The 15,780-nt window shown below is 49.7% G+C and overlaps 6 protein-coding genes across 6 annotated transcripts; 4 read left to right on the top strand and 2 right to left on the bottom strand.

Annotated features, from left to right (window-relative positions):
- Positions 1-2,060: 2,060 nt before the first annotated feature.
- prp3 (U4/U5/U6 small nuclear ribonucleoprotein prp3) lies at positions 2,061-3,752 on the top strand (the record flags this gene model as incomplete). Its single annotated transcript, XM_064902103.1, has 1 exon — positions 2,061-3,752. One exon carries the CDS (start codon positions 2,061-2,063, stop codon positions 3,750-3,752), a length of 1,692 nt encoding a protein of 563 aa, XP_064751782.1.
- Positions 3,753-4,269: 517 nt separating this feature from the next.
- On the top strand, positions 4,270-4,903 carry SEC11 (Signal peptidase complex catalytic subunit; the record flags this gene model as incomplete). Its single annotated transcript, XM_064902102.1, has 2 exons — positions 4,270-4,601; positions 4,660-4,903. 2 exons carry the CDS (start codon positions 4,270-4,272, stop codon positions 4,901-4,903), a joined length of 576 nt encoding a protein of 191 aa, XP_064751781.1.
- Positions 4,904-7,797: 2,894 nt separating this feature from the next.
- On the top strand, positions 7,798-8,475 carry LTR64_007784 (uncharacterized protein; the record flags this gene model as incomplete). The annotated part of the gene is made up of 2 exons (XM_064902101.1): positions 7,798-8,124; positions 8,254-8,475. The coding sequence occupies 2 exons, from the start codon at positions 7,798-7,800 to the stop codon at positions 8,473-8,475; spliced, it is 549 nt and encodes a 182-aa protein (XP_064751780.1).
- A 662-nt stretch (positions 8,476-9,137) lies between these two features.
- MTG2 (GTPase of the mitochondrial inner membrane that associates with the large ribosomal subunit) lies at positions 9,138-10,952 on the bottom strand (the record flags this gene model as incomplete). The annotated part of the gene is made up of 1 exon (XM_064902100.1): positions 9,138-10,952. One exon carries the CDS (start codon positions 10,950-10,952, stop codon positions 9,138-9,140), a length of 1,815 nt encoding a protein of 604 aa, XP_064751779.1.
- A 266-nt stretch (positions 10,953-11,218) lies between these two features.
- RIB5 (Riboflavin synthase alpha chain) lies at positions 11,219-12,070 on the top strand (the record flags this gene model as incomplete). Its single annotated transcript, XM_064902099.1, has 2 exons — positions 11,219-11,249; positions 11,361-12,070. 2 exons carry the CDS (start codon positions 11,219-11,221, stop codon positions 12,068-12,070), a joined length of 741 nt encoding a protein of 246 aa, XP_064751778.1.
- Positions 12,071-12,121: 51 nt separating this feature from the next.
- Positions 12,122-15,331, bottom strand: USO1 (Vesicle-mediated ER to Golgi transport protein; the record flags this gene model as incomplete). The annotated part of the gene is made up of 2 exons (XM_064902098.1): positions 12,122-13,335; positions 13,468-15,331. 2 exons carry the CDS (start codon positions 15,329-15,331, stop codon positions 12,122-12,124), a joined length of 3,078 nt encoding a protein of 1,025 aa, XP_064751777.1.
- Positions 15,332-15,780: the final 449 nt, after the last annotated feature.

Raw genomic sequence — 15,780 nt, 5'->3', positions numbered from 1 at the left:
ATGGATGTGCAGCGGGATCCATCGACCTGCACACGAAATCGAAAGTGATGAAGACGACCCTTAGAGCTTGGAGTCACGAGATAGATGCAATACAACAGATCAGGACTTTGTCTTTGCTTTTATGCATAATCACTTCCGGTGCGTTTCCGGACGAAAGACCGTAGAGGGAAGTCTCGTCAGATCTACGTTCACTTCCATGAAATCGAGCCATTATAACGATTATTGTCAAAGATATTCGAGCCGGAGACGAAATCCGAACTTGCGGAATTGCCTGCTTCCTCGACTCCACTATCTTCCAACCACTCCAATCCCAACTACGCGGTTGTCCAGCCATCCTGCTTCTTCCCCAGCCATCCATCGCTATACACGCCGTGACGTCAATCTCAATAAGACGTTTCGCTTGGCCAATTGTGCGACCACAGCATAGATGGTTCTTCTACTAATCGACGCGCGACCTTAGTGCGACGATAAACACGACTCGAGCTGGCTTTGACACAGAGATCAATCCTTCGCCAACTCCTGCTATTGACCCTCACGTTATCCTTTGCCTCACATCCAATATCTCGTACTCTGGTCTCTGCCTCTTCTTGCGCTCGGCAGTGTCAGGTCCGTGCTGAACCCCACCTCGCACTCCGAAGCAGTACAATCGCCTACTTTCTGGCTCACGACAACGATCATCATGGTAAGTCGCAACACCGCATTATGAAGCATACATACTAACATGATCCGGCTTGAAGGCTCCTTCACTTCCAGTACCACTAGCATCCCTCGTTCAGCGCAGTCCAGATCCAGTTCTAGCAATCCGACAGGCAGTACAAACTATTGGCGCTACTCAAAACACATGTCCCAACAACCAGTATAGTGGTGGAACACTCGCTGGCGCCATTGTCGGTACCTTTTTCGGCACGATACTCATCCTTTACCTATTCAACAGCCTGAATGAGAACCGCTCGCGCAAGGAGACGGTTATCGTTGAGAAGCGGAGAGGTGGAAGCAGGAGGCATCGAAGTCACAGCGGCAGTAGCAGTATCAGGAGACCAAGCAGAGTCTATTCCACTGGCTGATGGGTCTGCGAACTTTGACTTCATTTCACGAAGGGTCACATCACCACCTTCCAGTTGGTACGGATATTGACGCTGGTGTGCAACTTGTAGACAGGAGAACAGCCATGGTGAAGGGTGGTAACTATCGGCTCGGAGGCCTGCAAAGCTTGCTCTAGGATAAGTCGTGGCTCATCTGCTATCTGCCTCGCAGTACCTCCAGCCGCGTGGCAACTGCTCTTCGCCTCGCCCGCGCCAATCTGTCACGAACAAACCTTGGCTGCAGGCTCGCATTGACGCCAACCAAATGGCCTCTCTGCCAGGTCCGTTATCCAGTTCATCTGCCGGAGCATGGTTTGGGGCAAGTTTCAGCCTTGAATCGCGTGCTCTTATCTGTCATGTTCTGTCAGCATTTCTATTTTACCATTTGGGACGAGACAATGTCAGGAATATTTTGTCGCATCACTTTTATTGGTACGATTTATGAAGGGAACACGAACGAGATACCCGGAGGACATTTGAATTACATATAGTCGTGCTAGTTATATCCAGCAAAGTTACAATGATCAATATATAGTTTACTCGTTACGGAATCTATCTATTCCGTTGGCGTTGCATTGATTATGCAACAAATCGATTGTACGCTTGACATTTTGGGCTAGCAGTGTACATTGTGTCAGTGGTACTGTTGGATAAATCTACACACAAAGCTCAACTACGACCTTTACTATTACATTCAAGTTGAGCTGGATCAGTGTTACAACTGGTTGAGCATTACACCATCGGCTGTATGAAAATGGCCGGCTATAGTGCTGTTTTAGTAGACTGAAGAAGCAGCTTCCGATTAATTCGAATAAATTGAGGCTTTCGGTCCAGTGATATGAACTTGTGTACTAAAGTGACACTGTTAGAATTCAGTTATCCACGAACAGTCGATGGAGAGACAGGCCAGACTTTTCTGAGGGTTCTTCTGTCTAATCAAGCCCACCGCCAACCCTTTCTGGTGAGTTCCTCTACATAATGGCTGAAAATCTGCTGAAGAGGCCTTACCCTGAAGACGACGAAGCAGCCAACAAAAGATCGCGATCGAACAATGGCTCTCCTCGTCCCACCACTCCCTCTCAACAGACTGGAGGGAAGCCTGATATCAGCGCAGCAGTTGCGGCTGCGAAGGCAAGAGCTGAAGAAATAAAGAAAAGACTGGCGAAACCTGCTACGGCAGCACCTCCTGCTACATCAAGTTCTGCCCCAGTGTCGGCTAGTGATCGAATCGCTCAGTTGAAAGCGCGAGTCGCAGCAGCTACATCTAGATCCAAAGAACTAGCCCAGACCAAACCTGCAGTCCCAAGTCCACCAGTGTATCAAGATGATTTCGGCAGAGCTCGTGGTGGCTTGGACATTGGTCTGCACCCTGCGCTCCAGGAGAATTTCCAGTCAGATCGCCTGAATAAGGGCAAGCAAGATCAGCTCAAGAAGAAGCAGGAGGAACAGAAGAAAGCACAGCTGGATCTCTCAGGTCCGTCGTTAGAAGAGCTCAAAGCAAATCCATACTTCGATACCTCCATTAGTGTCAAGAATGCGTCAGGAAAAGGTCGGGTTACTCGGCAGTTGGTATTCAACCAACAGGGCAAGTACATCGCTCAGGCTGCAGCACTGCGCCGACAGGCCCAATTGGAGGACATGAAAAAGCGCATTGCAGAGCGAGCACGACAAGCAGGTATTGACGAAGACCTCGACACCGAGAAAGCCTTCTTGGTTCCTAAGCCGCCCGAGATTGAATGGTGGGATGAAGGCCTCGTCGACGGCTCGTCTTACGATGTCATCGATAATCCTCGAAACCTAAAGATTGACACTCCGGACTCTATCATCACAATATACATTCAGCACCCAGTTCTTATTGAACCACCACAAGAGAAGATTGTCCCCGCCGCAAAACCCATGTTTCTCACAGCTAAAGAACAAGCGAAACTCCGCCGTCAGCGACGTATGGCCGATTTGAAAGAAAAGCAAGCAAAGATCAGACTAGGTCTTGAACCACCTCCACCGCCAAAAGTCAAGAAATCAAACCTCATGCGTGTCCTGGGTGAACAGGCCATTCAGGATCCTACAGCTGTCGAGGCTCGCGTGAACCGCGAAATCGCAGAACGCAAGGAGACGCACGAGGAAGCTAATGAAGAACGAAAATTGACCAAAGAGGAGCGTGTGGAGAAGCTCGAAAAACAACAGACCGAAGATGCAGCGAAGGGTATTCACGTCCGTGTGTACAAAATCGACAGCTTGGCGAATGGCAAGCACCGGTTCCAGGTTCAGAAAAATGCCGAGCAGCATGCACTTACAGGCGTATGTATTATGCACCCGCGCTTCAACCTCGTTGTCGTTGAGGGAGGTGAACATTCTATTCGTGCATACGACAAGCTCATGCAAAATCGTGTCAAGTGGCAGGAGATGGAGGCTCCTTCTTCAGTGCGAGAAGGCAACAAGGAAGCGCAAGCTAAGTGGCTTGACGCGGAGGACGAGAATGGTGAGCTGAAGGATTTGAGTGCGAATAGATGTGATCTGATCTTTAGTGGTGAGGAGAAAAGGAGAGCATTCAGAAAGTGGCTCGGAGCTAGGGTTTGCGAGACAGATGCGCAGGCAAGGGACGTACTTTCGAGAGCGAGGATGGACAGCTTCTGGACTGTTGCGAAGAACTGGAAGAAGGACGATTTCTAAAAGGGGGCAACTATCTTGAGAGACAGGAGTCCTTCTTTCTAGGCGTAGGACAAACCACGTGTCGCAGAACGTGTAGTTTGCTATCTCCTGCTCAGTCTTACTGCTTGGGGAACATTGAACCATGCTCTTCAAATTCAATCACGTTATTTGGACTATTGAGCAACTAGCCGTGCTAGCTCATTGAGAGACATTCGAGAGTTCAAAAGATGGTGAAGGTTGCCAAGCCATCAACTACGGTAGGCCTAAAGCAGTGACCAACCGTAATATTTGAGTAGCCTGCCGTACTCGAATTAGTAGTGATAAATACCACAAACCTGTCCTCAGTACATTGCGAACGTGAAAACAGCAAAGGCACCGCGGTCACAACGAGATGACCAGACATTCTCCCCAGTTACTCACCCCGTCGGCTCCATAAGACAAGTCACTGCGACACCTCACGCGCCGACATTTTAACAACTCAACCTCCGATTCCCTCTATCCCTCAGCCCTTCCCTCTCAGAACCACCCATTCACCATAATGTTCTCCGACATCACAGCCGCCCTCTCAAACCCCCGCCAATCCCTCCAACAAGTCCTCAACTTCGCCCTCGTCCTCAGCACAGCCTTCATGCTATGGAAATCCCTAAGCGTCATTTCCAACTCCCCTTCACCAATCGTCGTAGTCCTGTCCGGATCCATGGAACCAGCCTTCCAACGCGGTGATTTACTCTTTCTATGGAACAGGGATGTCGGCGCAGAAGTTGGGGAGATAGTGGTGTATAACGTCAAGGGCAAGGATATACCGATTGTGCATAGGGTGGTGAGGAAGCATGTTACTGTGCCGGTGTCTGGGGTTGAGGCTACTGAGAAGTAAGTGTACTACAAAGCCTTGTTGCTGGCAGGGTAGCTTGCTAACATGGAGTCGCAGTGGAACGATGTCCCTTTCGAGTCCTAAACTTCTGACGAAAGGTGACAACAACGTGGCTGATGACACGGAACTCTACGCACGAAGTCAGAGCTATCTGGATAGGAACGAGGATCTGATAGGGAGTGTGAGGGGGTATATTCCGGCTGTTGGTTATGTTACTATCATGCTAAGCGAGCATCCGTGGATGAAGACTGCTATGCTGGGTATTATGGGTGTCATGGTTATATTACAGCGAGAACAATAATACCACCTGATCCTTTGAAATCCTTAGCAATTCATACGGGAACCAAGAATTGTGCGACAGCAGGATGGTTTGAGAAGAGCTCAGTACTACAAGAATCTATTGCAGGAAATCGGCTGCCACTAATCCTGACTCAGCACAGGAACCAAGCAGCTATGTCCACGTCGAGGCTCATCAACCACATGATGATCAGACTCTATTCTGATCCAAGACAGTCGATTGACGACTGCTAGAGAGCAATGAAAGAAACAGGTACGGTATCAGGGACGCAACGACATCTCCTCTCCGCGCCAATATACGAAATACGACGAATCTTGGCACAAACATCCGCTCATCCAAAAAAGGCAATGTACAAGCCCTCCCCACCAATTAGCGTCTTTCCGCACGAGCAGGATCCTGCAGTCCCAGATTCGCGTTACCGTTCTGAGGAATGCGAGAATAAACCAGCCAAAGTCTTCCATCTTCCAGTATCATGCTGAGGGATTTAGCTGAATACGGTAATGGGAATAGAGGAGGATGCGATCGTGCAGTAATATGCAGGACGAAGTGTTTCGAGTAGGAATAAAAACAGGGCGAGATGTTGTGAGTTTCTTTCCAATTAGGAAATGTGAATGCTATGTCTCTGTCCCAAGTCTGAGGGATGAAGACGGATGTACTGTTGTTAGGTATATTAATCACAATATCTCTCTCATCATTATTTCGTCCTCTCCGGTATCGTTAGCAGCCACACTGACATCCACCTAGTAGCACACTTACTTACTGTATCCTCAAATGTCAACATAAGCAACAATGGCAGAGCTGTCAGGCGTTGGTCGTGCGTTCATAAACGATCTGGTCTCTCCGAAGCATGAACTTCCCATGGAACTGGACCTAAAGTCCGCACGAATGCCAACATCGTCAGACAATCGCTCAAGTAGTAGCGACTGGCTCTCAATTCGACGTCCTTTGAGAACCTTTCCACGATCCGCCAAGGAGCACGCTACTGAGAACCAGAAGTCCCACCATGTCGGCTCGAACACAGCTCCCTGGAATGGCCTGGCAGAGGTCAAGCCTGCTGCCAACAAGACAAGTAGAAATCAAGAGCTCGTCGCAGCCTCGGAAAAACAACGTCGTAACGACAAAGAAGTGTGACAGCAGCCTCGAAGTTAAGCCTGGCCATCGATGAAGAGCTGGCATCTCGTCGACAAGCCTGCTCGTCCCTAGTCGTCAGAAGTACGACAACTTCTCTCCCTAACCAAATTTCACAAGAATGAATCAACGTCGCGTGTAGCAGCCACGAGGACTTCAGGTTAGCTGCAGATGTGGCGTCCGCCGGCATATTTCCAGAACGTTGTTGAGGGGACAGATTCAGCCGGGAACATGTACTGTGTATAACCATTCATGCGCTAGGGAGGCCCCTGCTCATGGTCAACTAAACGAAAACGAGATGCTGCTCGTTTCGAGCATACTTCACAACGACTCGGTACCGGACGGGTGCATCTGAAGGTCACTATCATTGCGTGCATTGGCGACTTGTGTCTCGCAAGGACATCCGAGCGTTGGAGTATTAAGTTTTCTGGCAGGTGTTTCAACTTGTGGTTCAGGCGGACGCCTGCGCTGGGGAGGATTTTGTCCCATACCAGTGGCCTGCTCCGTCACCATGTACACTCCAGAAGGTCTTTCAGTCAGGTCTGCCAGTGGGCTCAAGTGAGGGTCGTGGCTGTACTTGGCGGCAGAATAGATGCTATCAGAATATTGTTGATATAGCAAGGGTGGAAGTAAATTGTCCTTTTACATGTCCCAGAGTCGTGCTCGAGTACGTCCTAGACAGAGATATTCAGGACTTCGATGTGATAGTTCAGCTGCATGGCAACATCATGCAATGACAGGCGCAGGTCGAGAAGCTCGAATCTGTTCACACATCATGCCAACACATGGAAACACTAGAGAGCCATTGACTGCAGCGATCAAGAAACTTCTTTCGCACTCCATGCTGCTTCGTCTCCTCGGCGAGGCCGCCCGGTGACTTCGATGTGATTTGCATATGTCTTGTCGACCGCTTTTGCACCTCAACGCGTAAGCGTGAGATTGCCGACGTTCACTCTTTGATTAGTTGGAGGCAATCTGCATCACTCGCAGAGGAAGCTAATCTTATCCACACGGCAAGGCCCCCCATCAGCTAGACTAGTAGCGAACAGCCACTCGCACACTAAAAACCATTTAGGCAGGACCAGATATCCGTTTGTATTGTGAAGTAGAGCCCTACGTTGCTTGGTAAGCTTTTCGGGGTTTGGCAGCTCTAGGTAAGCTTGATTATGTGACTTAGTTGCTCCTACGCTGCGGTCCTCAGGCCTGCTGAGAGCTTCAACCAGGTGGGGAAGACACCGGTGCTTGCAGAGAACCTTGTACATCCCACGATCTTGATGCACGCCTCTTTTTTCCCCGGACTTCACATCGGCGCTGCCTTCATACAGCATCACACGAAAGGTCGATTTTGCGAGCATAGTTCAATCAAGAGATGCGAACACTAAACCGTGTCGAATCAGGGTGTGTACGTGCTAGAAAAGTCGATGAACGAGACGCGTTTCAGCAAGGGTCTATGACGCCTGAAGATGCTGAGAACGTCTATGCATCTGACTCGGTCTTTATATCCGTTGGGTCAGTGGGTGAGTCATGGTCTGTCCCAACAGCAGCATGACTATTTGGTCGAATGCTGTTTGACAAGTATAGACGGATTCTGCACACTAGCTGACCCTTCCGCTGCCAAAGTGGCTTGACATTTGCTTGGACAAGCTGTACGAAACAAATCTCCGACGACATACTTTGACTTCATCAAGACTAAAACAACAGTCGTATGGCATGACTTGCTCAAGCTCTTCCCTTTGGTACCAATTTTGTTACCATCTGAAATCGCGAACATGGAATCAGAACAGTTCGACTTGACGTTGCAACCGACATGGACAGCAGATGGCTTCCTAGCAGCCGGTCTCAGTGCCTTAGGAACGGCTCTAGATGCGAGCTACGCTAGTCCTTCCTGTCCGACGAATTCAGCAATTTCGATTGCATTTTCGATGCCCAGCATGGAACTTCAAGATTCGATGCTCGGCCTGCACGATTTCTACGAAACAAAGAGCCCAAACACACGATATGGCTCACTAGACGGTGGACATCCAGGTGCGAGCATCCTTGTTCCACTGGTCAGAAGTCGGAGCTTAACAGATGATGCTCGGAAAAGCGCTAAAGAGGTCAGTTAGCTTCTCTCTACCTGCGAGTCATTTAAAATGTGAAAAATTGAATCTCTCCTTCACATTGTACTTTGTGGGTTTTCTGCCGATTGTGAAAGTAACAATGGCTGCTGACCAGCTTGTCCGCAGCGCCGGAGGACGCAGAATCGACGTGCTCAGCGTGCATATCGACAACGCAAGGAACAGATAATGAAGGATCAGGAGACTGAAATTGAGAGTCTGAAGCTGCAGCTAGCCAAGGAGAAGAGACTGACTTTAGCTTTGGCGAGAGTGATAGAATTCTTAAAAGAGCAATTGAAGACAGTACAAAAGTCGAGTCCAGCAGCGAATGAGGAAGCTGCCGTGAGCTGATTCTATCAGCTCTGCCAACCACCCCTCAATGCTTTGTGATCACATTCTGAATGCACTCGTGTGAGCTTGTCGCTAGATGATGTGAAGAGTCATAGCGTGCAAGCACAGAGCATTGAATTCTGCAATTGCAGTATGCGGCATTGTGGCAGGTGTCCAGCTGAATTTCGACATGGTTGTGTTTTCTCAGACCCTAAGCCGACCCACAATCTCATGGAGCTGAGATGTGTTCTAGGTCGTCGACAATGTTGAGGCATTCTGATTTCTTCTGAGCATGCTGTGGCCGTACACTCGTGGTATACTATAGTTTTCTCGACGTCAAGCAAGCCGGCGTATTATAAACAGTCGGTCTTTGCTAGCCAATGAAAACTTAGGATCGCCAGGGTACGACCAGTCGGAGGGACTCGTGCGCAGGCTGTTCTGCGGAAAGCTATCCCGACACAGTCAACAATAGCGGGCAGCTAAGCTGTTCATTCGGGGCATGCCGGTTTGTCACGCAGAGGAACATACAACCTCTCCAGGTATTTTCTCAAGCATACAGGCGCTTCGTTGACGATTATGATCAGCTTCGTTGGGCCCAGTGTTAATCTCTGTTTTGCGGGCGGTATATGCCAAGGTGAATATTGTCAATGTGATATCCCTGTATCGAAATGCGGGCATTGACATCACCCTAGCGCTCTCCGAGAGCCACGATAACCACTCTCAGCAACAGCTTGGCTGGTACCAGCTCCTTGCATGCTGTCAAGCAACCCAGCAGTCCAAGAAGCGATTCTGTCAGTGCCTTGACCATGTATAGCGCTCACAGGAATTGCAGCGATTCTCGCCTTCCAGGCATTCTGCTGACCCGAAGGATGAGGTACTGTGCCAGCCTCAACACCCGCGACGTAAGCCTGTAGTTTCTGAAAAGCATCCTGCGAGCTCTCTTTATCCGCTTTTGTGGCCACAACGAACCATGGCTTGGCACTTATCGGTGAAATCTTGATCGGCTCGAGGTGTTTTGTAGGTTCAGGAAAGAGCAGTATCTGTGGTTCGTCGTCATCTGCTAGATCTTCATCTGCTGATGTTTCAGATGAGCCGAACGTAGACCACCCCTCCAGTTTTGATTGTGACTGCTCATTGATTTCTTGATTTCGCATGTTCTCGTACTCAGCAACTTCCCTCCACAGACTTTGCAGAGTTTGCACAGGGTCACCTTCTGAAAGGTCTACCACAAATGCTAAAGTTCGTGCTCGCTCGACGTGTCTCAAAAAGCCCAGACCAAGACCTTTATCGAGATGGGCATCCTCGACCAAGCCAGGAATGTCAGCAACTGTGAAGTGCGTTCTCGGACCTTGTCCTTCGATTCCAGATTTGACAAGTGGTCTACCTTGGTTGTTGTCGAGGATAACAGTACCAATAGTTGGTTCAAGGGTAGTGAAAGCCCAGTCACCAATCCTAGTCCGACTATTGCTGACGGCTCTGAGCAGAGTACTCTTACCAGCATTTGGCAGACCAACAAGACCTACATCAGCAAGCAGCTTCAGCTCAAGCTCGAATTTGAGCCGGATGCCGAGTTCACCTTTAGTGGCATACTTTGGTTTTGGCAATTCCTTAGTAGCAAAGTGAGGATTACCAAAGCCACCCATAGCGCCTGCAGCAAGTAGTATTGGCTGTTCCATAGGCTTGTCGAGATCGAGCTCTATCGGTCCTTCTTTCTGCAGGGCAGAAAGGTGACTACGACGTGGCTTCGGAGGCTTAGGTAGATTGTTGACGAGTTCTTTCTCTTCATAGCCAATTGCGCCAGGATACAAGATCCATGGATTGCTCCTCGGGCCCGTCTTTATCTTAGCTTTTTCGGCCACCGCAGGATCAAGTGCCTGTATCTCTTGCAGACGTCGCTCTTCGTCCGCAACAGGATCGCTTCTCCCTACTTCGCGGATGACCGTGCCGACTGGTACTTGTATGCAGATATCTTCTCCTTTGCGACCACCCTGACTCTTGCCCTGTCCACTGATTCCTCGACCAGCTTTGATGATGCCTCTTCTTGCTAGCTTGTGTAGACTCGTCTGATCTGCAACAGCCTGGATCCAGACATTGCCTCCGCTACCACCGTCACCTCCATTTGGTGGCCCGTCTGAGATGACGGCATCGCGGTGGAAAGACACGCATCCATTGCCGCCACTACCAGCGTGAACTGACAAGGAACACTTGTCGACGAAGATGTTTCGTGCGTAGTCGTCAGGAGTAGGATCTAGCCTTCTTTGTCGTGCTTCGCTTCTGGGAACCTCGGGAGCTACAGGCTCGTACGCAGTGAAACGTCTCTGTGCATTCTGCTCTGCCAACGATGGTGATGAACGACAAGTGGTAGATGTGAATGTCCTTCGTTTTAAACATGTGGATAATTGACGTGAGACTCGACGGCTTACTGTTGATGTTACTACCCCGTCGAAAAGACAAGGGTACAGAAATGGCATCAGAGTGCTGCTTGTCGTAGATGCCATGATGCACCTCGATGTGGTGGTCCTCCTCCACTACTAAACTCGTGGCTGACAGGTAGGCACGACCCAAAATTGTTCAGAACGCGCCATGCGCGCACCTTCTCGATCGGGTTTCGGGAGGTTACTGAGCGAGCCTCCATGATGCAATAAGTAATTATTTTGCTGCAGGTGGCAGGAGCATCCTTCCTACTTGCAGTAAGCGACGACATAGTATACCTTTTCTCTGCCTCGAATTCTTTGCAAACACAGTCCTCAGGTCTATTACTACCATGTTCACCGGACTTGTCGAAACGATCGGCAGTGAGTCAATCATACCCTGCCTCGCCCATGTTCCACCTTGAGTTTCAGCGTTACCATTCAGAAAGAAATATCTACAACAAGATGCACTATCTGACCACTCCTTCCTAACAGCTGTTACCGAACTCAACTCCCTCGACAGTACCTCCTCGGGCGGCGGCGGAACCTCTCTCACCATTTCCAACTGCGCCGACATCCTCGGCGATGCACACCTCGGCGATTCCATCTCTGTCAATGGCACATGCCTGACCATCACGGAATTCAACAACCAGGGAGACAAGTCGACATGGTACTTCAAGATCGGTGCTGCGCCAGAGACTTTACGTCGCACGAACCTGGGTTCGCTGAAGCAGGGCTCGAAAGTAAATCTAGAACGAGCAGTCAGCGCGGACACACGTATGGGAGGTCATTTTGTGCAAGGGCATGTCGACACGATAGCCGAAATAGTCAAGCTTACGCCAGATGGAAACGCGAAAACGTTCCGGTTGAAGCCACGATTGCACGAGGGCAGCGAGAGCATACTGAAATACGTCGTCGAGAAAGGCTATGTCACGCTTGATGGTGCGAGTTTGACAGTGACGAGCGTCAATGATGCGGAGGGCTGGTTTGAGATCATGCTTATCGCCTATACTCAGGAGAAGGTTGTCACGGCGCAAAAGAAGGAAGGTGAAGACGTGAATGTCGAGGTTGATCAAGTCGGGAAATATGTCGAGAAGAGCGTTGTTGGCTATCTCGAGCAGAATCAATCTGGTGCTCCTGCCATATTAGAAAAGATGGTGAGTAGGATAGTGGAAGAAAAGTTGAAAGCCCTCAAAGGCCAGTAAGATAGTAAAATTGACGGGAAATGCAGAGTCGTTGCATACACGCTAAATCGATTAATCAGTATTCTCTTCATCCTCTTCACCATCCTCGTCGACATCTCCAGCTTCATCGTCTTCATCTTCACTAACCTCTTCCCCAAGATCTTTGAGCCTCTTCTTGTCGGCAGCCCGTTTCGCTTCGAGGTCCGCAAACACAACAAGTAAATCATCCAGCTCGGTCTGTACGTCTTTCTGCTTCGCTGCAGCAGCTCTCAACTCTTCAAGCTCTCTGGGATCTATGTCTGGCTCTGTAGCTTGGTTAGATGCCGTCTTCGCTGCAGATTTAGCAGCTTCGAGTTCTTGGGTCGTGCTTGACAACTGTGACTGGAGGTTCGTATTTTCGGCCTTCAATTTCTCGACATCTGAGTTCATGGTCTGGAGTCGAGTATGCAACTCGTCCTTCTCGGATTTGGTCTTTGCAAAGTTGGCCTGCAACGGTTTTAAAGTGGCCTCTATGCTACTGGCGCGGGTTTCAGCGTCTGCTAGTTGGTTCTTCAACTCTCTAATCTCGTTTTGAGAGCTCTCAAGTGTACTCTGTGCGTCGTTGAGCTTCTTCTCAGCCTCTGTAGCTCTTGCTTCGGCGTCACGCAGTTGGTCTCCAACTTCGGTCCTCGCAGAGCGCAATGCAGAGTCGTGCTCCTTCCGTGTTTTGCTTAACTGCTCCTCAATAGTTTTGAGGTTCTTGTGCAAGGACTCGATTTCTGCTTGCTGTTCGTTCTGTATATGTCTCGCGTGGCTCGCAGCCTTCTCGATCTCGGCTTGCTGCTTCACAATACCCTCCCTCTGCCTAGCCACTTCTCGTTCTAGGGCAGTCCGTCTCTGCTCGAGGTAATCTTTTTCAGCTTTGTGCTTCCGATGTAGGTCCTCGAGAGCGGTTGAGTGTTCCTTCTTCATCTGTGTGAGAGTTGTGCCATGCATGTTGCTTAACACACTCTGTTGCCGTGCAAATTCCTGCTGCATAGCTTGAGTCTCCTCCTCATGGTTGTTTTGCAGACTCTGATTAATGTGCTTGATTCTGTTTAGCTCGGCAGCTGTAGATTCCTTCGTCCTGCGATGTTCCAGTGACTCTTGCTCAAGCTGCTGGCGCAAAGTCGCGAATTCATTTTCCGATGACTCCAGTAATGCTTTCTGTTCCTCGATTTGTGCTCGTAGGCTATCAACCAATTCTCGTGAAACGCCCTTTTGTACACCATTCATGATTACAGAGGCCTCGAAGCCCGGATCGCGATCTATGGATCGTAAAAATCGACTAAAATTGTCTTTAAAAAATTCAACAAATGTTTGGTCGAAGTACACTTCTGGTAGGCCAGTGTTGGAAACGACAGGTAAGACCTCGAAATCGCGAATGAACGGAGACTCACGCAGTCTAGTGAGTCGGTCAACATAGACTTCGCGTGTCAACCCCTTCTGCAGAACGCTATGCAATGTGGCACGCGGGATGGGGGAGTCTCTGGTCGAAAACTCGTATATGATTCCAAGTAGGAAAGTGCACAAGCCTGCTACCAACGGCATCGTGGGCGAAGCCACTTTGACTGCTGATATCAAACCTTGAAGATTGCTCCCCTCGTCTAAGAGGTCGTTAACTGCGTTAGGATCTTCAAATAGCCACGTTGAGAGTAGCATCAGGTAGCCCACGAGTGCCCTCTCATCCTCAGGATGCTGAACCCCAGCAACGACGTTGCTTGTTATACTCTGCACAAAAGTAACAGCCTCGTATTCGTCTTCGCTGCTTGCCTCAGCTTCACGGTCGGAGACTTTGAGCGCTGTACTCTTGTTCTCAGGGTTCTCAACCAGCAGGTGTATCAGAAGTACTGCAGCCATCCATTGCTGATAGGGGTCTTGATTGGCTCGAGTATTTGGCGGTTCAAGCAGGACTGTGAGTATATTCGGCACAGCATCATCACCCATTCTGTGACCTTCAATAGCCCTGCGTAAAACATGGCCACGAATGCCATTGTGGCCCTCGAAGAATGCTTTGACACAATTACACGCAGCCAGTCGGACGTCGAAGAATGGTGTAGCTGTTGACTCTAGAGTTAGTTCCAGGAGTGACTCGATCACATTGGACATCTCGACGTTGGCAGGAGTACTCGCTCCTGACTTGGCCGAATTTGCCTTCGGTGTTGCGCGACCGTTTGTGGTTTGCTGCACTTGTCGGACGGCGGGCACAGCCAGGTCGCCAAACTGCTCCTGTAAATCAGAATTGCCGCGAATGATACCTGCACAAGTGTCCAGAGCTCGTGCTCTAACATTTGAGCCAAAAGTCTCGTGAAAAGCAATCTGTAGTACACGTTTTAATACACCACTCTTCCAGAAAGCATCCTGGGACAGCCCTGTGCTTTGTGAACCCCGAACTAGAAACAGTTGCAGCACAGTAAGTAGTCCCCAGAGGTTGACATCGCGTTGTGTCCGTGTCCATTCTGGAACTCCATCAGGACTCTCCTCTTCTTGTATGACCTGCGCCAGTAGTCTTGCGACCTTACCGACGCAGCCAATCTCTCTGAAGTATGCTTGATTCGAGGGGTTGAGCTTCAGCAGGTTTCCCAACAGCGAAAGACAATCCTGCACAATGGTTGTCCCATGAGTCAGCCCTGCCTCAGCATCTATCATAGCAAATACTCGATCGAAAGCGTTCTCAAAAGCAACAACCTTTTGCAATTCGGCGGACGTTGGAGTCAGAGCCACAAGCAAGAGCAATGCCTCATTTCGCACAGCTTCTCTTCTGTCGTCTAGAACCGAAGTGATTCGTGACACACCCAATGGTGCTGAGAATATAGCTTCTTGAGTCCTTTGCGACCGAGCGGCGCATATTTGTGAGAGGATCTGGAGAGAATATAATCGAAGGTAGAACTCGCCAGTATCAAGCAGGTCGAGGAGGGCGGTAACGTTGTCCTGCCTCTGTGTAAACTCATCGGCTAGCCACAATGGTATATCTTCGGAGGCTTCTGGGCTCTTTGCATCTGGGTCGAAAAGCATCAGGAGGGTCTCGAGGACGGCCTTTAGCGTGTCTGGATCCTCCCCATCTCTCCTAAGACCAGCGATGAGGTCCCGTAATGCTCCTGAAGCGACTGAGGCGGGATAGAGCTTAGCAAAGCTTCGCAGTCCCAATATAGCAGCTCTACGATCCTCAAGCAGTGTCGCACTGGAGAGACGACTGCTCAAGGTGTTGATAGTGTCTGTGGCCGTTTGCTTCGCCGGCGCTTGCGACTCGAGAATACGCAACATGTTGAAACTGTGCTGTGTTTGAGAAGGAGCATTTTGTCCTATCTTCCTCTCATCGTGTGCTCAGATCCCGCTATGAGAACGCTATAAGTCCGGGAAGACTGAGACTTCCAGCGCAGAGCTGCAAGAAACTGTCACTCTTGCAATACCCTCGTTCGCCAGGGACACTTCATTGTTGTTTGGACTTTCAAAAGCACTGAATGCCTGGTTCAGGTATCACGGCTATCGGCGTTTATCCTTCACGTGCACGGCGTGGAAGGTACGTACTATTAAGTTGGTGAAAGACTCGATCGCTCCTTCCTTTGTGCCTGTGCCTTCAATGAAATTTGATCTGGGTGAGGTAGTGTCCTGAAAATACCCCATCTCTGGTCTTCTCGAAGCTTGATCTGCCTGAGAAAGGACGATATCACTATTGCGCTGGGCATTTCACGACTCGCCTGTTCAAGAGTACC

Source organism: Lithohypha guttulata, assembly GCF_036872675.1.
Source record: "Lithohypha guttulata strain CCFEE 5908 chromosome Unknown scaffold_6, whole genome shotgun sequence".
Taxonomy (NCBI): domain Eukaryota; kingdom Fungi; phylum Ascomycota; class Eurotiomycetes; order Chaetothyriales; family Trichomeriaceae; genus Lithohypha; species Lithohypha guttulata.
This window is presented reverse-complemented; position numbering and strand designations above follow the sequence as displayed.